At 36.8% G+C, this 26,361-nt stretch overlaps 1 protein-coding gene across 3 annotated transcripts; it reads left to right on the forward strand.

Moving 5' to 3' along the window:
* On the forward strand, positions 1-25,097 carry TFPI2 (tissue factor pathway inhibitor 2). 3 transcript variants are annotated; one of them, XM_023740518.1, is made up of 6 exons: positions 1-715; positions 1,000-1,182; positions 2,110-2,289; positions 3,859-4,029; positions 4,382-4,472; positions 25,076-25,097. In XM_023740518.1, exons 1-5 carry the CDS (start codon positions 430-432, stop codon positions 4,459-4,461), a joined length of 900 nt encoding a protein of 299 aa, XP_023596286.1. In that variant the 5' UTR covers positions 1-429; the 3' UTR covers positions 4,462-4,472; positions 25,076-25,097. The 3 variants fall into 3 exon arrangements, with proteins under 3 accessions (XP_023596286.1, XP_023596285.1, XP_004386213.2); XM_023740517.1 differs by lacking the exon at positions 25,076-25,097 and adding an exon at positions 5,260-5,481; XM_004386156.2 differs by lacking the exon at positions 25,076-25,097 and having other exon boundaries at positions 2-715; positions 4,382-5,481.
* Positions 25,098-26,361: the final 1,264 nt, after the last annotated feature.

Raw genomic sequence — 26,361 nt, forward strand, 5'->3', positions numbered from 1 at the left:
CTGGTGGATTTGAACTGCCGACCTTTTGGTTAGCAGGCATAGCTCTTAACCACTACACCACCATGGTTTCCATATACATATAGATATATATAATCACATATATTTAAATTTCTTATATACTCTAAAGACTCTACTGTCATGAGCCCATGAATTTAATACTCTCTTGGTTCTTCAAATTCATGGACTTCGGGCTTTCAATACACGAACTCAGGCTTTGAAAGTCATGCTACAAGTTGGAAGGCTGTGCATCACCCCCAGGTCATTTCCCTCTAGTTTGCCGATTTCCCATCACTGACACAAACACACCAGCTGGCGCTCCCGGCCCCACCAAAGGAGAATGTTCAAGAGGCAAGTTCAACTTGGTGGGGAATTCCTCTCCCCTGCACACACTTGCCTGCTCCCTGGCGGCCGGGTCACAGCTGATGGTGCATGAATCAGCCTCTCGTCTCAGACTGCGTACTTGCGCGCTCCGCCCCGTCAGGGGTCGGGAGGACGCTCACCACACATAAAGCAGGCCCCCACCGCGGCGGCACCCAGGCCGCCTCGGGGCTGGACACGGCGCACCTTCCTCCCGCCCGGAGCATTCCTGCGACACATCGCCCCGCGGGCCGATCGGACGTAGGCGCCATGAACCCTGCTGGCCCGATCGGGCTGCTGATTCTGCCGCTGGTCCTGCTGGGGACTGCGCTGCGGGGTGCTGCCCAGGCACCGGCAGGTACCGAGCCCCGTCGAGGAGCGCCTTTTACCGCCTGGATTCCTCTGGGCCAGGAGGGGAATGCGCTGCGGGCTAATGCACCCCTTGCGCCCGCGCTCTTCGCCCTTCATTCTGCAGGCTTCTGCCGCGCGCCCTGCGGAGCAGTGGGGTGGGATGACTCGCTCCTGAGTTTGCACTTTCTCTCTCAGAGGCGGCTAGGATAGAACTCCCCGCGATGTCTCTCCTTCCCAGCTATGTGTCTGACCTCCTTCCCTCTCTTTTGCTCTCCTCTGACCCTCCTGTAGGCAATAACGCGGAGATTTGCCTGCTGCCCCTGGACGAAGGGCCCTGTCGAGCCCGAATCCCCAGTTACTACTACGACAGGTACACGCAGAGCTGCCGCCAGTTCATGTATGGGGGCTGCGAGGGCAATGCCAACAATTTCGAAACTCTGGCGGCCTGTGATGAAGCTTGCTGGAGGATAGAGAGTAAGTGCCCGCTCGCACACACACTGGGAACTCTTGTGCCTCGCCTTGCACACAGGGGATTGTAGTAACTTAGCTAATGTTCCAGATCTCATTTTTCTACAAGAAGTTTTAGCGCGAATTTTCTCAAGTGTTAAGGCAAGCCTCAGTGGTACTGAGTTTCCTAAAAGTAATCACAACTTTACAACCACTAACATATTTCCTCACTCCTGGGTGACATTTATCATAATTCAATGCCTTTGTGAACTCAGGGAAAGATTTGTTATTTCACTATAAGGCACAAAATATGCAAGGGTATAATATAGGTACAACGTAAGTGCTTTTCTGTATTTATCGTTAGTTCGAAAGCTATGGTTTTTATTCTTCCCTGAGAACATCATTTCCTAGTGTGGGTTATCTATCAGCCTGAGATACTTCTTGGTGGGTTTTATTATTAAACTTTGATTTCGTTCATAGTTCGTTATAAACTTCTTTTTTTTTGCCCTGAAAACGAAACATGTTTTGAATTGGTTTAGGCATATAGTGGAGATTCCCATGATACTATTTTGTGTTTGTTTTATTTTTATTATATCAATTAACACTTGTAACAGGACTTGAGTCTTAGCTCTTCAAGGAACTGAGCCGGGGAAAATTGGTATTTATGTGAATAAGCTTTGGTTAACTTCATATGCAAAAACAATCAGGGAACATCCAGATAGAAAAGTCTTTCCGTTTGAACTTGAAAGATGTATCACAGCTGAATTAGGTCTGGATACACTCTGTTAGAAAAAGCTAAATCACTGGATTAATGGCAGTATTTGGGGGTTTGCTATCCTGGCACTAAATATGATGCCTTTTCCCCCATATGTTTCTGAAAATACAGTTAAGTTTTGAGAGTTATAGTGAGACCAGTTTTTGACTAACATTGTTTTGTTGCCCTCCTTTTCCTAGAAGTTCCCAAAATTTGCCGGTTGGAAGTCAGTGAGAAACAATGTGAAGAGTCCAGACAAGAGTATTTCTTCAACCTAAGTTCCATGACATGTGAAAAATTTCTGTCTGGCGGGTGTCACAACAATGAGAACCGGTTCCTAGATGAAGCTACTTGCAGAGGATTCTGTACACCAAAGAGAAGTAAATCTTATTCATTTTTATGGTGTTTGTATTAAATTTCTTTAGTAACACTTTTGAGTGAAAACCCAGTAATTTGATGTGGAATTAGCATAGTTTGAGTTCTGATGCCTTGTGAGGAAGTATTGTTATCCCTGTTCTGACACGAGGGAACAAGCTGGGAGACGTTAAGGACTTAACGGCTGGAGAGGGAGGAAACCGTGATTCAAATTTTTGCTGCTGCTTTGGCATTGTTTCTTTATAACTATTTCTCATCTACTCAATTTCCACATAACAATTAGTGTTCATTAACGAATGCCTTGACCTCCAGTTTCTCCGATATCAGTTGTAAGTATGAGATAGTGGAATATATAATAGACTTCAGGTGGTGCTATGAGTCAGAATCAACTAGACAGCAATGAGTTTTGAGATGGTGAAAACTTGAATAATTTCTTTCTAAAGCTTTTAGTTAGATTTCTGTATCATTTAGTAATTGCAAATTGCAGCACAAACAGATGTCTATTCTTTTTTCTCTTCTCCTGATTCCCTGCCTACCCCTTTTCCCCCGTTGTAAGCCTTGAAACAGTGGAGTACTTGGGCAGTATTTAATATTTTGGGGGAGAGACAATTCAGGCATATTTCCATGTGAACAGCAGAGACACGAAGATAAATAAATTTGAAAAAACAAAGGAAAACTGCTTTGGCAGAGACTTTGATAAAGCTCTCTAGCTATACTGTGTTGGATATACAAAATCTTGAATTAATGGGGAGATGATGATTGCTGGTGTTCTTTTAAATTATTTGTGTAGTTGTAAATGTTCCAGTTGCTACTTGGGGTGACATAGTGATTAAAGAACTCGGCTGCTAACTGAAAGGTCAGTGGTTCAAACCCACCGGCTGCTCTGCAGGAGACGGATGTGGCAGCCTGCTTCCGTAAAGATTTACAGCTTTGGAAACCCTATGGGGCAGTTTTACTGTGTCCTGTGAGGTTGCTGTGAGTCAGAATCGACTCAATGGCAATGGGTTAATGGGATAGGAGTCCGTGGGTGGTACAAATGGTTGAGAGCTTGACTGCTAACCTAAAGGTTATTAGTGAAAAGATCACAGCCTTGATAACCCTGTGGAGCAGTTCTCGTCTTCACACATGGGGTTGCCATGAGTTGGAACTGGTTCGATTTTTTTTTAATTTTTACTCTTGAATAGTAAGGGAAGGAATTCTGATTCAAAACATTTAAAATAAAACTACCAACACAGACAGTTTATCAAAGCATCTCATATAATATTTCTTGCCTCTTAGCCCATTTTTACCTATATCTGTGTGGTTTGTTGGTTGAATTTCTTTTCATATTCAAAGTGATATAAAGACATCACTTCAGAAAGAATTCCCTCCAGTTTATGAAAACTTAGAATTTCCAAAATATATAAACTTCCCTGAAATTTGAGGAATACTTTTTTAAATGATTGAGTTTGATATTTTGGATTCAGAGAGAGGTTTCTATGGGATTAGCTTTTTTGAATCGCTTCAATAATCATCACACTTTACTAATTCTAATATTATAGAATTTCTAATTTTATTTTTCTATTTTTGTAAAGGCCCATCATTTTGCTATAGTCCAAAAGATGAGGGACTGTGCTCTGCCAATGTGACTCGCTATTATTTTAATCCAAGACACAAAATCTGCGAGACATTCACCTATACTGGCTGTGGAGGAAATGACAATAACTTTGTTAGCATACAGGATTGCAAGAAAGTTTGCGCAAAAGGTAGTGGACTTTTTCTTATTCCATTTTTAAATAACTTTATAAACAATTCACCAACAAAACTATATTTTTTCACTAATAGCATCTTGCCATTTCTAGACTACTTGTACATAAATAGCACTTTAGTACTGACTGATTAGTTTTGTCAAAATTCTTATACTGGCTAGCTACAAGAGCTGTACCCTTGTTATTTTAAAGGTAGAATGTCGTTAGCTGAGTGTATAATGAGTCTATCTGACTTTATAATCTTTAAAAATGAGATGAGGTGAGCCTGTAAGCATATTGGAAGAGGTATTTTATAGTGACCCTACAGACTGGAGACATATGGTATTTATTGTTATTTTGTTGACTTTAGCCTTGAAGAAGAAAAAGAAGAAGATACGCAAGTTTGTCCTTGCCAGTAGAAGCCTAAAACTTCAGAAGAAGCAACTTTAACCATTTTTCCTGTATGTAATTTTGTGAATATTGAGTGCCTTTATGGTGATATCTGAAGGAATCATCTGGTAGCCGGAGGAAACAAATCAGATGTGATTTATTCACCAGTTTTTATTGATACAAGTTACGTTTTATATTTGCGTATTTTTATACATAACTAGCTGCTATTCAAATGTGAGTCTGTATCATTTTTAGGTTATGGTTCAACTACTTTTTTTTTTAAAAAAAAGGGATTAAATTCTTGTAGTGCTTAAAATATAAAAGCAAATATGTTGACTTACACAGTTCTTAGGGCTGCTGTCCCTGATTTCAGAAGATAACAGCAACTGAAATAGCACAAAGCAATATAATCATGTACTTTTTACATGTATGGGCATAAAAAGGAGTGGCAAATACATTTCATTTTGCATTTAAAAGTTGGATTATATTGTAGGTTCTAGGAAAAAAAGCTGCAGATTTACCAACACTTTAAAAAATATTCCCAGTACTATTATGTAGACACTACTTACTATACCCCCATTTCTATTGGGCCAGATTGTGGTGTCAAGAATAAGGGGATTTATTTAAAAGATAATATAATAACTTTCTTGAGTGAATTAAAAAGCTAAATTTAGTAAATTTATTAAAATCAGGATTGTTCTCCTCTGGGAAAAAAAAATGATTGTATCTATCTATCTACTGTCTCTATGTATTCATTTATATATGTTTGGATATAGACACAGATGTTTTTAAACTTTTTTCCTAAGACGTAATGGGTTGGAGACCACTAAAGTTGTTAAATATTTTGTACTGTCTAAGGTGTTTATTGAGAAGCCTGATGGCACGATGGTTAAAGCGCTCAACTACTAACTGAAGGGTCAGCAGTTCGAAACCACCAGCAGCTCCGCGGGAAAAAGATAGCTGTGGCAGTCTGCTTCTGTAGAGATTTATAGCCTTTGAAACCCTACGGGGCTGCTATGAGTTGGAATTCACTTGGCCACAGTGGGTTTAAGCTGTTTATTTACATTGCACCAGAAACCATGCATGAATTTAAGAATTTAAATTCCACCAATAAATTATTCTTAAATATTTTCATTCCAGTGGAATAGTTTCTTTTTCTTTCTCTATAATAATTTTTTTAATGCCTACATTTTCTTGGCAAAATTAACATGTTTGAAAGTATGCCCCTCTATCAAAGTATTTTCCCTTTACTCCAGCAATCCCTCTATTAAGAATCCACCCCAGAGTTATTGTGACAAAAATACAAAATGATATATGCCCAAGGACATTCATCGATGCATTATTTGGAATAGCTGAAGACTGGAAACAAACGGGTTGCTCATCAATAGGAGATTGGTTGAAGAAATTATGAATGAGAGATGAGGGAAATATTTATCTATGTATATTACCTGATTCCCAGGATACATAAAACAGGGTAGGGTCCCATACGGTATGAATAAACACACGCATATACACGAACGTAAAAGAAGATAGAAGGATATTCAAAATAGTTACTTATAGGAAGAAGGAGGGGAACAAAGTAGAGTGGACAGGTAGGGAAACGAAATGTCTGTGAATGTGGCTTGTTACAAGTTTTGACATCAGGCCATGTAGATGTTTTACATAATTAAAAAAAAAACTAAAATAAAATAAAGATAAAAGCATTCCCTTGGAAATTAAAAACAAGCCAAAGCAATTGCACCCAAATGAATATTAAATAGTGGTGTAACTATACACAGAATGTAATTATTTTTGGATATTTCAAAATCAGTACTTTAACTGCATCTAGCCTGGAGGATATAATCAAAGATCAAGAAAATTCTGAACAAATCTGAAAATGTGTTTAGTTGCCTTATTGTTATTAATTATATAGTCATTTTAAGTTTACCATATATACGGATACTATATTAGACTATATAGTCTATCAGAAAATATGAATGTGCACATTTCTTTAGAAGTCAAGATTTTCAGTGTTAAGAGAAAAAGAGATGCAAGTTTAAAATCAAAGAAATAACTAAGAACCTTGAAATTTTAAATTGGAATTAGAAATATTAGTATAAACTCATAATTAAAAGTATGTGTTTCTCATCCTTCCATTTAAAAATCCTTGAAGCAATGACAACCCCAGTAGCAGTAAATATACTTAGTATCTAGGTTGTGGTTTCTAAATACTGTTTCTCACTAAAAGGAAGCAGGGCCCCTAGGAGAAATCTCTGAATCCAGGTCTCAGGCAGAAAATATATAAGATGAGCCTAGGTCATCTTGTTCCAGAAAGCAGGGAATCTATCAAAGACTAATAAACCATGTCTAAAAAAAAACCCCCCAAAAAAACAGAAACCATAGAAGAGCAATGCTAAGGTCTCCCACTGACGTAAAATGAGACAATATGTGCATCAAAACAAACAGGGACCCAAATCATCGACTATATAAAAATTTTATGAGTTCATAATTATAGATAGGCACATACATACACACAAACCTTGGTCAGTTTTGGAGGTTGTTAGGGAACGATCTCATTACTTTGAAAACTGATAGTTAAACAGAAGAAAGCATTTATCCTATATTCTTTAATAATTGTACCATATGGAAACTAAATAGTGTATGAGACAAAGTTATTCATAAAAGAATTCCAGCTAATACAAGAATTAAAATGTTAGAAAATACCTCTGATGAAAGCATGCTAATGATCATCAGTTGGTGCTAAAACCATGTATGAAATGTTGATGGAGAACATTATCATGGAGGAATCTGAACTCACTGATAATTTTAACATCACTAAAAATGTGACAGTAGACATTGCTTCCTAATGTGATGCAATAAGAAGTGCACAACTCTACCCATGAAGTGTTCTTGCCAAAAAAAGAAGAAGAAGAAAAAACTTAAAATTAGTCAAGTCTCTTAATCTCACTAATACATTGCCAAATTGTAAGAAATACGGGATAAAGGAGGAAGTTACAAGAAACTAGAGGAAGTACTAGAGGAAGTAATCAGCCAAATCTGTAATGTTGGAAACTCTACAGGACATATATCCTGGTTTCTCAAAAAAATAAATGGAATTTAAAAGGGAGAACAGAGGCAGCAGTGATGTTACAGACTATAAGACATAATTTTTTTTTAAATGTATGTTGTTAAAACTTTTTTTGGCTGAATAGGCCTGCCTTTATGACCATTTTTCATATTTGAGAACAATTAAAGCAGAAGGATCTTGTGTATATAATGGTTGTAGGATGCGTGATATAGAGCCTTTGGGAATTCTGGAAGTTTCTACACTCCAGGGGAACTAGATTTGATATTTACTGCCTTTTAATCCCCCGGAAGCCAAAGTGCTTAGGGGATCATGGACCCAGTTCAACTCATGGTTGTACTTCTTTGCCCAGCATGGATAAGAAGTAAATCTTTTTGATACAACTGATCTAATGCCTCAATCCTCTGCCAATCTATTTTAATGAAGAAATAAATAAAGCTGAGTGCTGCAAATGGTTGAGCCAAAAAGTTTTCAGTTTGAACCCTCCCAGAAGTTCCTCAGGAGACAGGCCTGGGGATCAGTTTCCGAAAGGTCAAAGCCTTGAAAACCCTCTGGAGCAATTCTACTCTACACACATGAGGTCTCCATGGATTGGAATCAACTGTCTGGAAGCTAACAACAACAAGAAGAACATTCTGCAGTCAAACGGAAATTCCTTCTTATCACAATCAGCTTGAAGACAAATCACTACTGTAATTTCACCAGACAGCCTGATTAAAAGGGATGTCTCATTCTGTTACACACACACACACACATACACACAAAAAAAGAATAGGATGGCTTTTAATAAGATAGTCTTTTATCAAAAAAAATTACTCAGGACTATCACTCACATCGCTATGCACACACACTGCACATGGTCGCAATGTTCAACCGTAGAAACTGAAATGGAACTCTCAAAACTGCCAGAATCACAATGCCCCCAAGTATCTATGCTATCTCCACCAACAGTCTTGTACACCTTTAGGTAAGAATCTTGTTCAGTAAGGGAATTTCCTTTTAAGTGCCTGTTCTTGTATAGTAACAGTGGTTTTAGAAATTCCAGCTGTGGTGTATCCAGAGATAAATCTCTGCAGTGTTTCCAGGGAGCAGAGCCAAGAAAACAAATCAGAGGGATGTCTGCTGATTCTTTCTTGGATCTCTTATGATTTTATGGACTCCATCATGGTGGCAGGAACTCATATTAGCTTGTAAAAGCTTTGTATTTCTGGTAAAATAGAGGTCTTACAATAAAAATTAGTAAAGAGTACACAAGTGCAGAGTTGTAGCTTTAGCATACTCTTTGTCTGTATACTTTGTTATAAACTTAGAGGTGGAGGCAAGCAAACATGGGAATCAGAGTATGATAGGTTCAAGAGACCAGACATCCCAGTAATATTAAAGGATTTCTGGGTCAGGAAACTAGATGGAGTAAACTGAAAAGATAGAAGGTAGTGGTAAGTGAGTAGAATGCATAAAATTGATTTTATGGTCAGGTAATAATTATTTGTAAAGATAAAGTCTAGCATATGACTATTATGCAGAGTGTAGGACCTTGGAGAAGCAAAGTCAGGGGAACTGAAAATTGGAGTGTTGGAACAATTATTTTTGTATACTACATTTTTATGCAAACAACACTTGTGTTCTAAGTTTTTCGGCCAATCACACCCACCGCACAAGGTATTTTCCTAAGTGTACTATGCTAATTTTTTTTACCCTTGAAGAGGAATGGGGTTGAATTCGTCATCAAAAAGAAAATTTCAAGATCTATCCTGAAGTACAACGCTGTCAGTAATAGAATACTATTCATAGGCCTACAAGGAAGACCAGTTAATATGACTGTTACTCAAATTTATGCACCAACCACTAAGGCCAAAGATGAAGAAATGAAGATTTTTACCAACTTCTGCAGTCTGAAATTGATTGAACATGCAATCAGGATGCATTGATAATTACTGGTGATTGAAATGCAAAAGTTGGAAACAAAGAAGAAGGATCAGAAGTTGGAAAATATGGCCTTGGTGATAGAAATGATGTCAGAGATCGCATGATAGAATTTTGCAAGACCAATGACTTCCTCATTGCAAATACGTTTTTTCACCAACATAAACGGTGACTATACATGTGGACCTCGCCAGATGGAATACACAGGAATCGAATTGACTACATCTGTGGAAAGAGACGATGGAAAAGCTCAATATCATCAGTCAGAGCAAGGCCAGAGGCCAACTGTGGAACAGACCATCAATTGTTCATATGCAAGAAGATGAAGAAAATTAGATCAAGTCCATGAGAGTCGAAGTACAACCTTGAGCATACCCCACCTGAATTTAGAGACCATCTAAAGAAAAGATTTGACATGTTAAACACTGATGACCAAAGACCAGACGAGTTGTGGGATGACATCAAGGACATCATACATGAAGAAAGCAAGAGGTCATTAAAAAGACAGGAAAGAAAGAAAAGACCAAAATGAATACAGAAGAGACTCTGAAATTTGTTCTTGAACATCAAGTAGCTAAAGAGAATGGAAGAAATGATGAAGTGAAAGAAATGAGCAGAAGATTTCAAAGGGTGGCTAGAGAAGACAAAAGTCGAGAGACACATTATAATGACATGTGCAAAAACCTGGAGCTAGAAAACCAAAAGGGAAGAACATGCTCGGCATTTTCAAGCTGAAAGAACTAAAGAAAAAACTCAAGCCTCGAGTTGCAGTATTGGAGGCTTCTACAGGGAAAATATTAAAGCATCAAAAGAAGATGGAAGGAACACGCAGAGTCACTATACTAAAAAGAATTTGTTGATGTTCAACCATTTCAGGAGGTAATATATGATCAGGAACCGATAGTACTGAAGGAAGATGTCCAAGCTGCGCTGAAGGCATTAGCGAAAGACAAGGCTGCGGGAATTAACGGAATACCAATTGAGATGTTTCAACAAATGGATGCAGCACTGGGAGTGCTCACTCATCTATGCCAAGAAATTTGGAAGACAGCTACCTGGCCAACTGACCGGAAGAGATTCATAATTTATGCCTATTTCCAAGAAAGGTGATCCAACTGAATGTGGAAATTATTGAACAATATCATTAATGTCATACACAACAAAAATTTTGCTGAAGATCATTCAAAAGCTGCTGCAGCAGTATATCAACATGGAACTGCCAGAAATTCAAGCTGGATTCAGAAGAGGACACGGAACCAGGGATGTCATTGCTGATGTCAGATGGATCCTGGCTGAAAGCATAGAATAACAGAAAGATGTTTACCTGTGTTTTATTGACTATGCAAAGACATTCAGCTGTGAGGATCATCACAAATTATGGAAACATTGAGAAGAATGGGAATTCCAGAACACAGTTGTGCTCATGAGGAACCTGTACACAGATCAAGAGGCAGTTGTTCATACAGAACAAGGGTATACTGCGTGGTTTAAAATCAGGAAAGGTATGCGTCAGGGTTTTATCCTTTGACCATACCCATTCAATCTGTATGCTGAGCAAGTGATCCAAGAAACTGGACTATATGAAGAAGACAGGCATTAGGATTGGAGGAAGACTCATTAACAACCTGCGTTATGCAGATGACACAACCTTGCTTGCCGAAAGTGAAGAGGACCTGAAGCACTTACTGATGAAGATCAAAGACCACAGCCTTCAGTATGATTACACCTCAACATAAAGATAACAAAAATCCTCACAACTGGACCAATAAGCAACATCATGATAAACGGAGAAAAGATTGAAGTTGTCGAGAATTTCATTTTACTTGGATCCGCAATCAACACCCATGGAAGCAGCAGTCAAGAAATCAAAAGACTCCACTGCACTAGGCAAATCTGCTACAAAAGACCGCTTTAAAGTGTTGAAAAGCAAAGTTGTCACCTTGAAGACTAAGGTGCGCCTGACCCAAGCCATGGTGTTTTCAATCGCCTCATATGTATGCGAAAGCTGGACGATGAATAACGAAGACTGAAGAAGAATAGAGGCCTTTGAATTGTGGTGTTGGAGAAGAATATTGAATATACTATGGACGGCCAAAAGAAAGAACAAATCAGTCTTGGAAGAAGTACGATCAGAATGCTCCGTAGAAGCAAGGATGGCGAGACTAGTTCTCACATACTTTGGACATGTTATTAGGAGGGATCAGTCCCTGGAGAAGGATATCATGCTTGGTAAAGCAGAGCATCAGCAAAAAAGAGGAAGACCCTAAACAAGATGGATTGACACAATGGCTACAGCAATGGGCTCAAGCATAACATAGATAGGAGGATGGCACAGGACTGGTTGTACACAGGGTCGCTATGAGTCAGAAGGGACTCAAAGGCACCTAACAACAACCACACACACACACACACACACACACACACACACAAATAGCATAGCACGCTTACTAAAATACCTTGCTGGGCGTGCGGGGAGGGAAAAAAAAAAGTAGAACACAAGTGTGTTATTTACATAAAAATACATTTATGTTGAAATTGCCATCAATTAAGATTGATGTTGTATTGGAGGGTCTGTCATCCTTGGAGAAGGGCATCATGCTTGGTAAAATAGAGGGTCAGCAAAAAAGAAGACCCTCAATGAGATGGATTGACACAGTGCCTGCAACAATGGGCTCAAGCATAGCAATGATTGTGAGGGTAGCACAGGACTGGGCAGTGTTTCAATCTGTTGTACATAGGGTAGCTATGAGTCAGAACCAACCTAACAACAACAACAACAGTATTGGAGGCAGTGAGAGTGAGCCAGTAGCTAAAATGGTTGAGATGAGATGACCAAGCTGTTAGCAACAATGAGGACTAATGGATACTATAATCTGATGACTTGGGCTTCATAATAAAATTTTCTGGGGGGTGGGGGAGGATGGTGGGGAGGGTGCAGAAAAGATAGAGAGTGGTTTGAGAGGGAAAATGAGAACACCCACAGGCCCGAGAGAATGGAGGGCTCAGAGGAAAAACAGCTCTACTGGAGATGATTGAAGAGAAAGGCGTATACTCAGTGGAAAAGTAAGAAAAGTTTGTAAGAAAAGTCAAGGGGATTTGTTGACCATAAATTCCCTGGAGCACAGTTAAGGAGTTAGGGATCGGTAGGAGAAGGAGACAGCATAGGGGATGTACAGTGCCTTATAGGGGTTGAACTTCCCCAAATATCACTAGACAACCAACCTGTTAATAAAGCCAAGCTAAATTTATTTGAACTTCAGTAAGGTAGAACAACGCCTTGACAGACTCTTATTATCTCAGGGGGGGTTGTCAGAGGTGAGATATTTATAGCACTTTGGAGTCTGGGATCAAGAGGTTTAGGGCAGTCCTTTCAAGATGGGCAACCAATTGGGACAGGCAGCAATCGATTGGAATTGATGAATGCAGTCATGTTATCATCCTGAAGTGTGTTGATAAGTTAACTGTTATTTGGTAAACAAACTGCTTTCATCTGTAGGAATTTCTGGAAGCAAAAGTGATTTTTAAAAATTGACTTATACTCTTATTTTTCCGGGGCAAAATTTTTCTGGAACAAACAACTAAATCATGTTGATATGTGTTATGTAATCTTATCCAGGTCATGTTGACACAGATTGTCTTAGTTTTCATGGGAGTTAGAGTGTGAGGAGTAAGTGGTGTCCTGGGAGATTGAAGTTTCTTGTGGGCCTGACATAAATTGGGGTAAAAAACCTAAAGATATTCATTCAAGTGAATTCAAAGAAAATGGATTCAGATAAGGGAATGAGGATGAGACTCGCAGTGTTGGATGGGGTAGATGTCTGGGACTCCCTGTATGATGTGGATAGAGGGGTTGGGGAGATGTGGTCTTCATTCCATGTCCAGATTCATTCTTGACTTCTGCTTGGGGTGTAGTTTTTTAATGTCCTCTAAATATGGTGTTGACAAAGAATATTGAGTATACCATGGATTGCCAGAAGAACGAACAAATCTGTCTTGGAAGAAGTATAGCCAGGATGCTCCTTAGAAGCATCAATGGTGAGACTTCATCTCACATACTTTGGACATGTTATCAGGAAGGACCAGTCCCTGGAGAAGGACATCATGCTTGGGAAAATAGAGGATCAGCAAAAAAGAGGAAGACTCTGAACGAGATGGACTGACGCAGTGGCTGCAACAATTGGCTCAAGCATAACCTCAATTATGAGGATGGTGCAGGGCGGGCAGTGTTTCATTCTGTTGTACATAGGGTTGCTATAAGTCGGAACTGATTCAAAGGCACCTAACAACAAGAACAATTAACTTTTCTTTATTGGTAGTTCTCCTTTACAAGGAATTGCCTTCCTATTCAGTGGTGTGTTTGTGAGTGTAATGATAAGTGGGTTTTGCCTTTTATCCAATGAATTTTCTTCATACATTAAGAAGACCATATAGTTTTCATTACTTAATTTTCAGAAAAATATATTAAAAATTCTTCTAGTATTATTTAATTCTTGTATTCACAACAAATCATATTTGGATTGGAAACTTTTTTATATGCAATGCTGGAATTGGTTGGTTATATTTTATTTAAGGTTATTTTACCCATATTCATAAGTAACAATGTTAGGTGTATATATGGTGAACTGCAGCTTTTATAATCAAGGTTTTAAATTTTGTTCTTTCTATTTTTATTGAATTGTTATTATCAGAGAAGAATGTTTGTATTATTGGTACATTATAGAACTTATTAAGATTTTCCTTTTACACTATAGAATTTATACAGATTTTGTTTCATTATTTAATATAAGGCCAATTTTCACTAATTTTTTCATGTGCTGTTGAGAAGAAAGTATATTCCTTTCATGTATAGAAATATATATTTTCTGAATTTGGTCATTTCTAGTTTTTCATCTTAAAATCTATTTTTAGTATGTTTCTGTCTGTTTTCTGGGCATCTTCTGTAGTTTCTTACTTCTTGAGTATTATGTTATTTTGTGCATAAATATTTATTACTATTATATTCTCAATGTGAATTGCAGTCTTTCACATTATAAATTGTCCTCATTTGTCTCATTTAATCATTTTGGGTCTGAGTTCTACCTTTTGTGATATTAGAATCACAAATCCTACTTTCTTATCTTTTGCATTTTCCTGATACACCTTTTCCTATCCTTTATTTTCTCTATATATTTTCTATATCTAATATTTTCTTTTTGATTCTCTCAGTCTCTCTCATTTTGTATTTGTTCATATGGCTCTTTTCATTGCAATTCTTAATGTCCTTTATTTTACTGCCAGTTAAAGCTTTTCTCACTGGGCACTTTGTGATCAAGTATTTCTGGAATGATTTTTTTTTTTTTATTTCCCAAATTTGGTCTTTCATCTTTCTATGTTTTGTCATTTCTAATCTGAGTTTTGAGTCTTTGATTTATGATGTGTTTTCTTGTCTGCCAGTATGGATCCTCTATTTGAATATTGGGTTATAATTTTTGTTTGCTGCATATTTTAGGAATATTTTTATCAAATGAAAAAATTGAGTCTCCCTTTTTTTTTTTCCAAGTAGTAAGCTTTATAAAGATTTTGCCTGAATTCTTATTCATTTTAAAGTGCCTTGGATTTTCCTGGCTCAACAGTAATGTGTATTCCTATGGAACATTAGGAGAGGTTTGGGTGACTTACTAGATTTCTGAGGTCAAGAGCACTATCTTCTGTTGGTACAGGGAAGTAAAATGGCTTTAATAAATGATGCTCTTCTTAAGTGTTGGTGTGTCTTCTACTTCCGTGATTGTGTTTACTTTCTATGAGACCCTTACTTTCCACTACCTTCTTTATTTCTATTCACTTTCAACCCTCCAAGGAATACCTACATCTTTTAGGTTGTCTCACTCTCCACTTGAAACAATGCCTTCTCAAGATTGCCACTTGTGGCACTGCCATTTTCTTGCCTCTCCCGCCCCACCCAATTCCCCAGTAGACATTGCATTGATCCACCAGGCCTCAGACCCATATTGGGGCGAAACTCTCTTTTTCTCGGAGTAACATTATCTGTGTTTCACCAACTCCATGACCCCACTGCACTCTCATTTTTTTTTTTAAATACATAATCTCGACATTATTTCCTCAGTGACCTGTAAATTGAAATTTGCATGTTCTCTTTCTCTTAGTTATGTTCTAGGTATAAATTATAAGTTTTTATATTAGATATCCTTATTATCTGGATAGTCTTTGAAGAGTGTGAAGAAAGATTATTATTTAAGTGTCCACCATTTTCCCAGAAAAACCTGAAGTCCCAAACAATGTATTAAAATAATCTTTAAAATTTTAAACACTTTGGATCAATTTTCTTTCTTTCTTTTTAACTTAATCTGATTATTTATATTGATATCTCTTAATGGACACAGAATAGAAATTATACATTGGCATTACCTTCAGAGCCTAAACTCCTTAATCCGCGCATGCATTTATAACTTTATCTTACCTAATATTTCGTGCTAATAGAGTCTTCAACAAAGACACAAGTCCATACTGTCCTAGGCTAGAGTTTTGTGGTAGAGGCCAGCTGCTCCCCTCTGAGACTAAAATGGAGGTTAATCTTATAACTTTTGCTTAGATGGTTCTTTTGACATTAGATACTGAAGCGGTCTGCCCTTTGTTCTTACACATCCTCTCCTGGGAACTTTTCCATCTGAATCACAGCACTAAAATTCTCATGAAAAATTTATATTCTGCATGGTGTTTTAAAGTTAATCTTTTAGGATAACTTTATTTCCCTCATAAAATTCTCCCTCTTTTGTTTTACATAGAAGAGTCCAGCTATAATTTTAAATTTAAGGATGTATTTTCAGTTCTTTTTATTTTTTTTGAGTTCATTGGAGCCGGATAAATGATGGTTTATCATCAGTTTAATTTGAAAACAACTTCCTGTTTCAAATATAATTGCCAACTTTAAGTGGACAAAGTTTCCTACAACTTTTAGAAAATATTGCTTTCTATAATAAAATATGGTAAAAATACTATTTTTAAATCCAAAATGCACTTTTGTGTGCAAATGTAATTTCTCATGACTAATAAAGGCTACCCTAACTTCAAGATTTAGTGTTACGCTCCGAAGAGACAATTATCTTTGAAACTAAGACATTTCAAAGTTATTAAGTTCAATAGTCCTATCTACTGTTAAAACAAACATTTCACAACTTCATGGCCAGCTATTTATCCTTCTTAAGAAATAGACAAATGATTGTTTTTTGACTTTCTTCTACAAGGATTTATATAAATTTTTGCAATAATATCACAGTGTTTCATTTCTCTTTAAAAATAATTTCTTCATTATTTGGATACACTGATTTTTCAGGTGAACTTTAGAATCTGTTTTTCAAATTAAAAATAATCAAACTCCAGTTTTTGATTTGCATAATAACTGTGTTTTCATTTGGAAAATAATTTAGCATCTTTAGTGTAACAAATTCATCAATAACACAATGGATGCAGTTAGTCTCATATTTCTATCTTCTAAATTTTATCAAATTATATTATGATTTTTTTTCTAGATCCTACCATCAAGATGGAGCCCTAGTGGCGCCGTGGTTAAGAGCTCAGCTGCTAACCAAAAGGACGGTAGTTTGAATCCACCAGCTGCTCCTTGGAAACCTTATGGGGCGGTTCTATTCTGTCGTTATGAGTCACTATGAGTCGGAATCTACTCGACATCAACAAGTTTTTTTTTGTTTTTTTGTTTTTTTTACCATCAAGACTGATGGAAGGTCCAGTACCAGTCTATGAGAACAACTCTCCTTCACTTGGAGAGTTTAAGATTACAGGGATGCTTCTTCAGTCCCAAGTGATAGCTCTAGACATTCAACTTTAGAGTAAGAGAGAGTCTTTCTCTTTGTCCATGGTTTTCATTTATCCTTTTTGCAATAAGATGCACTACAACAACAACAATCAGGCCATCAGCCTCAGCTCTGTTACGTTCTTATTCTCCTTCCTGTAATGGGGTTGTTGTGTTCAGCCACTTGTCCAGATTGGCTGGTCCTTCAAAGGAACGTAGGACCACATTGAATCCATATTCTACTTTTTAATGTTGGAGCCAGGAATGCACCTCACTCAGACACACTTAGGTCTCATAGAGCCATTCACAGCTGCTTCTGTTGAGGTCTTCCTTGAGATGCTATGTCTAAAAGGAATCAGCTATGTTTCAGTCAGAACATTTCCCCTTGCCAGTAATTTCCCAGGATCTCATGCTTTATTTGTTAAGCCCTATGGAGGTAAATGAAAATCCCTACTACTGGACCAATAAATAACATCATGATAAATGGAAAAATAATGAAGCTGTCAATGATTTCATTCTGTTTGGATCAACAATCCATGTCCGTGAAAGCAGCAGTCAAGAAATCAAGCAATGTAATGTACTGGGCAAATCTGCTTCAAGAGACGCTTTTAAAGTTTTAAAAAGCGAAGATATCACTTTGATGACTAGGGTATGCCTGACCCAAGCCATGATCTTTTCAACCAACTCATAAGCATGTGAAAGCTAGCAATGAAAGAGGAAGGCAGAAGAACTGATGCGTTTGAACTGTGACGTTGGCAAAGAATACTGAATATACCATGGAATGTCAAAAGAACAAACAGTCTTAGAAGAAATACGACAGAATGCTCCTCAGAAGTGAGGATGGTGAAACTTTGTCTTACTTACTTTGGGCACATCATCCGGAAAGACCAATCACTAGCAAAAGAACATCATATTTGGTAAAGGGTCAGTGAAAATGAGAGAAATCCTCAAGGAGATGGACTGACACAATATTCACCACAATGGACTCAAACATATTGACGATTATGAAGATGGCACAAAATCAGACAAGATTTCATTCCGTCGTACATAAGGTCACCATGAGTCAGAGCCTTTTAGATGGCAACTAACAGCAACAACATGGCGATAAAAGGCTGAGAGCACTCTCTTTCCCTACAGTGATGTTATGTCCAGCATTCTAAGGATGTTTATGATAAACCCATGCACCTAACTTTGCTCCAGGGATGGCAGCCATAAATAGCTACCTGTTTCCTTCAGAGATGAGTTATCCTTACTGTCTTAAAGATTAAGAAAGGGATGAAATACACATAGAACTCTCTGGTAGGGCATTCTCTCAGAATAATAGCAAATCTTTCCTGGATATAAAATTATTTATTCAAATATTTTATATTTAAAGTTTATTTTTCACTTTCTAAAAGTTTTGTTTTTCTGTTAATAGGATCATTTTATAAATCATACTTTCTAACTGTAATTGCTGTTAAATTAGAAAGCTATTTTTTTGGTATAGTTATTTTCTGATTAATCAAATAAATGCTCTTATCTGTTATAATATTATTCCAGTTGTTTTTGATGTTTTGTTTTTTTCAGGGAGTCACAAAATTTGTAAATAAAAGTTTTATTTCCTTTTTGTCAATATCTAAACTATTCTCTTTCTTGCCTTGTTGCATTGTCTGAAATTTCCAGAAACAATGATATATACCTGTCAAGTTGATTCTGACTCATAGTGACCCTACGGGACAAAGTAGAACTGCCCCATAGGGTTTCCAAGGAGCGACTGGTGGATTCGAACTGCGGACCTTTTGGTTAGCTGCTGTAGCTCTTAACCACTGCACAACCAGGGCTCCACAATGATACATAGTAGTGGAGAAAATGAGCATTCTTATTTATTCCTAACTTCTATAAACATACCTTTCATTAGCTATGCCACTGGCCATAGGTTTGAAATGAATATAATTTATCAAATTAATGAAGTATAGTTATCTTCCTTATTTAGTAGGAAGTTTTTTATTAAATCAGGAATAGACTATGAATTTAAATAGATAGCTTAGATATCTCATAATAGACTCATTTATGAGTTCCTAAAATAAATCTTATATGAACATTAAAACTTTAGTAGAGAGTTGAATTCAATTTGTTAATTTTTAAAAAAAATTTACCTACAATCTGTAGTTTTCTCTTTTTACTGCTATCTGTCAAATTTTTATATTGACGTTATGCTAGAACAAAAAAATGAATTCTAAAATGTTTCATTTTTTCCTATGCTCTGGGGTTTTATGATACTACAAGAGGTATTTATTTGGTTTCTGAAGGGATTTAATAATTCAAATGTAAACTGTCTCAGACTCACATTTTTTGAAGTGGTTCTTTTACTAACTTTTTCCATTTTATTTATGGCTCTTGATTTATTCAGATTTTCTACTTCTTCTTGAGTTGCCTTTGGTAATTAATATTTTTCCTTAAAGTAATTCGATGGAAATTTTCAATTTTTTTAGCATTGTGTTTTATTTCACATCTTTTAAGGAAGATTCTTTACATTTTTATTACATGTCTCTTTTCTCCTTCCCAATTATTTATTATTTTACCTTTGATTGTAGTTTTATCTGCTTTATTAGACTTTTAAAAGAACAAATATTCATTCATGTAAACATAATTCCACTGTTTTCATGTATCCTAATAAATTGATTTCTGTTTTTATCTTTATTAATGCTACTATCTTGTTTTGGTAAGTACATTTTTTTTCCAGTTGCTATGGAATCAATTCTGACCTCGTGTACAGAGTAGAACTGCAGTCTATAGGGTTTTCAGGGCTGTGACTTTCAGAAACAGATCACCAGGCCTTTCTTCTGAGGTGCTTCTAGGTATGTTCCAACCACCAACCTCTTGGTCAGTAGCCCAGCACTTAACCGTTTGCACCACCCAAGGACTCCTAAAATTCTTCTAATACTTTTTTAAAAAACAGCTTTACTCAGGTATAATTTACATACCATAAAAACCATTTGTGTTAAGTATGTAATCCAATCGTTTTTTTTTTTCTTTTTAGTCCATGGTTGAGGCTATTGTGTTAATCCATCTTCTGAGGGTTTTCATAGTTTTTTGCTGACCTTCTACTTTACCAAACATGATGTCCTTTTCTAGCGATTGATCTTTTCTGATGATGTGTCCAAAGTAAGTGAGCTGAAATCTCTTCATCCTCACTTGTAAGGAGCATTCTAGTTGTATTTCTTCTAAGACTGATTTGTTCATTCTGGCAGTCCAGGGTATAGTCAACAATCTTCACCAATATAACAGTTCAAGTGCATCAATTCTTCTTCTGTCTTCCTTTTTCATTGTCCAGCTTTCACATGCATATGAGGCAATTGAAAAGACCATGGCATAAGTTAGGGGCACCTTAGTTATCAAAGTGATATCTTTGCTTTTTAAAACTTTGAAAAAAAGAAGAAAGGCCTGGCAATCAACTTTAAAAATCAGCCAACAAAAACCCTATTTATAAAACCCTGTTGATGTAATGGTCAAATATTCCTACCTTGGGGTAGTAATTTGTATTGGAGTGTGTTGCTTCTGGCCTTATCATCATAGTTGTCTATTTTGAGCAAGAAATAACTAGCATGGCTTCCCTTACCTGCCATGTTTACATTCTTACCCAGAGATTAATCCAGGTCATGACCTGGACCACAGAGGCTGGTGCTAGGCCACTGTGAAACTTATAAATTGAATACTGCAAACATTCATTTTTTCTGAGAGAAATCAGGAGCAAGAAATGTGAAGTTCAAGGAAAAGTTACACGCCCTTCTAGCCACAGAAAGTGAGGGAGTAGAAGATTGGTTTAAATTATGTGGGTTTCAGGTCTATTACTTTTAGAATGAAGGTATAAATGGAGAAAGAATTTAAGAAATGCAAGCTATCAGGCAATAATGGTTACTTTTTGCCTTATTAAAGCTTTTTCTAGACTATGAATAGTAGATGATTACAAATAGGTATTTTGATTTTCCATAGAAAAAACTATGTTTTTTAGGAAGAAGAAAAAACTTTGCTTTTTAGAGTATTTTCACATTTCTTCTTATGTTAAAAAGAAAAAAAAGTAACTTCCTACTTGGTAATGCCAAGAATAATTAAAGAGAGAAAAATGGATTGCACAATGCAGAGGCTCAGATTCCCTAGTGCATAACTCACATCTTGTAGATAAGTGAGTTGTGTGTTATTTAATGGTGTGGTAACATAATCACCTCAGAACAGTTTGCTCAGCTAGCAAGACCATGGGTTTAGATGTCATGGAGAAGTCAGCTTTTTCTCAGTTGCAAAACTGACCTGCAGCCTAAAATGGGCAGGGCTGAAGGGGAGTCTACCTTCCCAGGGAGAAGGGCAGGGAGAGGGCATGACAACAAGCACTTTAAGGTAGAGAGAGGAGGAAGTTCTGTTTTAAGAATCTCTAGGACTCCCAGTGTTGTAGGGTGGTAGATTTCAGAAGTTGAAGAAATGTGTAGACGCCCTCCTGCTAAAGGCAGTGCTTTCGGGAAAAAATGCACCAAGAGATCTTTGAGGTGTGCTTGTGTAGAGCCAGGAAAAGCTGGAGCTGAAGACATGTGAGTGTGAATAAAGATGAATTAATTTCTCTCATGTAACTCCTGGTGAGAGGATAGGCTTATGTTCTCATATAAGGGGAAGGGGAAAATCTTTAATGCTTGCTCTGCCACTTGGGTGGGAGAACTCCATAGACAGCATAGATTTAATCAGATTCTTCCTAAGCAATTGAGTCTGGAAAACATTCCACTTGGGGCCTCCTCTTGCCTTTGCCAGAGGTAGATGACTGATACGGAGTCTGCTCAGGTGCTACATCACCACCTTAGTTTGGATGTAGCAGCAGCTTGGCATGGAATGGTGAGAGCAGTTACCTAGTGGTGACGAAGAGTTTTAAGAAGCTCTGCAGATTAGTGTATTTTAGCATGGAGTAGACTAATGCCAAATAGAAAATTGCCCTAGGAGGGCTGGGGAGTGTGGGAAGAAGTAGCTCCATCAAGAGAGACCCCTTGTAGCTCTCAAGCTAGAGCAGCAGGCCGTGCATTATTCAGTTGTAATGGTTTTTTGGAGTGATGCAAATCTCTTGACCTAGGGCCTCTTCTGAGCAGTGCACAATCCATGGAGACTCAGACATGAAATGTGCTGGAATACATTGCTGGCTAGCAGGAAAGGAAAATAAACCAGTCATGGGAAAAGGACAAGCCTATGAAGAATAACAAGCGACAGGGGGTAATTTATGGCTCCCTTGCCCACTGCAGAGACTGCAGGAGATCTGTGGGTAGAAGATCTGCAGTGCCAGCTGCAGGGCGTGACTGGGAAAGGCAGGGAGTGATGGCCTTAGAAGAAAACTTCCCGCTCCTCCAATTTTTCACCAGGGACATGACCCTAAAGCTAGCTTGTTAGAAAAATGGACTTTCAAGACTGACCTATCATATTGGATGATTCAGCACCTGGCCTTCCCTCTTTTACAAAAGCCTGAATTCTTTCTTTATTTAAAAAGGTACTGGGTGAATGAGTTCATGTAGGTACTTGCTAAGTTGTCTTTCTGCTTATATCATGAAGCAGTTTTATTCAAACTCTTTACATCTACAAATCCATGTCTCTATTGGAAGCTTGTTTTGAATCAATCACATTTGTTAGATTACATCATTTTCACTTCTGTCTAAATTGAGAAGTAGCTCTCTTTAAATCCATGTGGAATGTGGTCACTGGATATATTATCCTAAGTACAAATACCCGTTTGCAGAGTATTGTGACAATTATTTTTCATTCATTTGATAGATGTATATTTACTATCTTCATAAGGCAAGACTTATTCCATTGTACTTTTTCATTTCTTTTTATTTACATATTTTTAGATAAATTTATGATTACATAAGTCCATTGAATCATGTAATTCATGGCCCTATCAAGATGTTTTTTAAAAAAATTCCATCATCCTAAAATCTTTGCTCATATTTCTTTACACATAATTTCACCCTCCCCAGAGACAATTTTCTGATATTTCTCGCTGTAGTTTACTTTTGCCTGTTCTAGAACTTCATGAAATGAAATTATACGGTATATACTCATTTGTATACAAAAGATCCACTCTTATTGGTGGACACTTACATTATTTTCAGCTACTAGGTTACTATGAACAACCTTGTGCAAGTCGTTTTCAGAATATGCTCTGAATTTCTCTGGAGTAAACACTGGAAGTGAAATTACTGAGTCATAGATAAATGTTTACCATTATAAGAACCTGCCCAATTGTTCTCCAAAGTGATTCATCATTTTACATATCCACCAACAATGTGTAGAGTTCTCATTTCTTTGCATTCTTGTCAACATTCCTGTTTTCAGTCTTTTTACTTTTCGTCATTCTAGCAGTGCCTTTAAGTGCCTTCTCATTGTGCCTTTAATTGACATTTCTCAATGACTGATGTTATTAAGCCTGTTTCTCATGTGCTTTTTGGTCATTTGTATATCTTCCTTTGTAAGTGTTTGCCCAAGTTTTTTGTCTATTTTCTAATTTTTTTTTTAACAGTGAGTTGCAAGAGTTCGTCTCATATTCTGCATATAAATCCATTGTGCGATATACATTCTGTATTTTCTTCTCATCTGTGGCTTCACTAGTCATTTCCTTAATTGTGTCTTTTTAATGCTGATGAAGTAAAAAGGTAAAGTTTTTACTGCTGATAAAGTTCTGTTTATCAGTTTTTTCTTTTATGTTTATTGCTTTCTGTGTCCTAAGAAATCTCTGCATATCCCTAAATGGCAAAAACAGTCTTTTTTATTTTGTTGAGGATTTTTCTATGTTCATGAGAGCTATAGACTTGTCATTTACTTTTCATGTAATGTCCTTATGAGGTTTTGGTATAGGGCTAAGATGGCCCCAGAAAAAGATTGGGAATGTTTTCTTCGTCTGTAATTTACTGGAAGAGCTTGTATAATAGTGGTATTCTTTCTTTCTTAAGTGTTTGATGGAGTGCACCGGTGAAATGATGTAGGCCTGGTGTTCTTTCTGTGAAAGAGTTTTGATAGAAAATTCATGTCTTTAATAGGTATAGGACTATCCATATTTTCTATTCCTTCTTGAGTCAGTTTTCATAAGTGATGTTTTTAAAGAAAGTTCTCCATTTCATCTAAATTGAGAAATTTATTGGCATGAATTTCATTAATATTTCCTTATTATCTGTATAATGTCTTTGGGATGTCCTCTTTTATTATATTATAGGTAGTTTGTGTTTATGGATTTAGCATTTTTAGAAATCTCAAAGAATTAATTCTTAGCTATGTTAATCTTATCCATTGTTTCTTTTTTTCTAATTAATTGATTTCTGCCTTTATATTTATTATTTCCTTACTTTTGCTAATTTTGGACTTACTTTGCTCTTTTTTTTCCTAGCTTCCCACTGTTTAAATTTAAACCATTGATCCTTTCTGCTTTTCTAAGTACATAAATCTTTACATTTCCTTGTAAGTCTTGCTTTAGCTGCACCTACACATTTTATGTTATGTTTTTATTTTTATTCATTTCTAAATATTTTCTAATTTCTCCTAGGTTTTTCTTTAATTCACTGGTCACTCAGAATCACACCGATTAACTTCCAAATATTTAGGGACTTTCTACATATCTTACTGCTATTTATTTCTAATTTAATTCTGTTATTGTCAGAGAACATGTTCTATAAGAATTAAGTTTTCAGTATGTATTAAGATTTGCTTTATGATACAACATGTGGTCAATGTTCCAAATGCATTTGAAAATCTTTTTTATCTCATAGGTTTTAGGTGTAGTGTTATATAAATATCAGTAACATCATGGTCATCAACAGTATTGTTCAGAAATCTATATTCTTTCTGATTATCTGTGTACTTGTTCTATCAATTATTGATAACAGCTAGGAGGAAGATGACACAGCAGAGTAAGATAAGACATTGGATCAGATGATGCAAGAAAAAAGGAGGTTGAACTCTGGGCCAGCTTCCTCAATGATGTGGGACTAAAATAAAAACTGTCCCGAGTATATAAGAGAGAAGAGGAGACTGAAGAGACAAGTTCAAGTAAATTGCTGGTCAAAGCAGAAAAGCTATAGAACCCTAAAGAAACAGGAAAAGTTAAAGTCACCAAGGGTGTTGGATATTGCTGGTGAAAAAGTCAGGGTGACTGAGAAAGTGATTGCTATATCTAAAGAAGCCAAATCCTTCTTCAAGCAAAATTAGAAAGAAAAATCACAGGCTAAAGACCTTTCAGCTTTGCCATCACTTCCTGAGGATCAGGCCCATGCTTCCAGCCTATGCCATAGTTGCACACTGTGGAATAGGAGAAAGAAAAGAGCAAACAAATGACAAAAGTTCTGAAAACGAACACAAGGACACCAGGGGAACCAAAGAAAAAACACGCACTGAGAAATTCAGAAAGAAACCAGATATGTTCATATGTTCTAGTTCAGTATTCACAATGTTTTTATGAGGGAATAGGCACCTGGGCAGTTTTATTGTGTATTGTAAAAATATGTTTTTCAGATTCCGAGCTTTTCAAATGCTTATCCCTTTCTAAGTTTTTGCAATGTCTGGCCTAACATTCTGTTTTGAGGTGAGACATATAGCTCTTGCTGGAGCTTTTGTAGTCCTAAAACAGCAAATTCTGTAATTATCGATAGCAGTATCATTCTGATATTAGTATCTAAGAGGCAGTAATGGGGACCTGAATCTGTGACTAAAATCCAGAATTTCAGCTATCAGAGTTTGTGTTACTGGGTATTAGTCATGTACTGTAAATGTGTCCAGGAACATGTTTATATAATGAAGTCATAAGACTAGGACAGTGGGAGCCTGGTCTGCTTTACTTACTTCTATAACCACAGCGCTGGAACAGCATATGTCAAAAAATAGGCATGCAATAGATATTTGTTGAATTAGTAAATGGGTTTATAGGAAGAAAATTGGGAAATGGGTGATACATGAAAAGATAGCCAAAAGTGCATTTTGAAATTTAAGAAGTGGGATAATATTACTAGAGAACATGTAGACAATGAACTGTTATTTCTTACCATCTCTTTTTTAAAAAATAAGTCTTACTATTATATATACTGTCTTTACTTATGCTTTCTTTAATTGTTTGTATGACATTTAAGTGTTTTCATCAATTTGAAGTAATTTGGCTGCAAACTAGGAAGTAAGAAAT

This window comes from Trichechus manatus, unplaced genomic scaffold (genome assembly GCF_000243295.1).
Source record: "Trichechus manatus latirostris isolate Lorelei unplaced genomic scaffold, TriManLat1.0 scaffold00156, whole genome shotgun sequence".
NCBI lineage: Eukaryota > Metazoa > Chordata > Mammalia > Sirenia > Trichechidae > Trichechus > Trichechus manatus.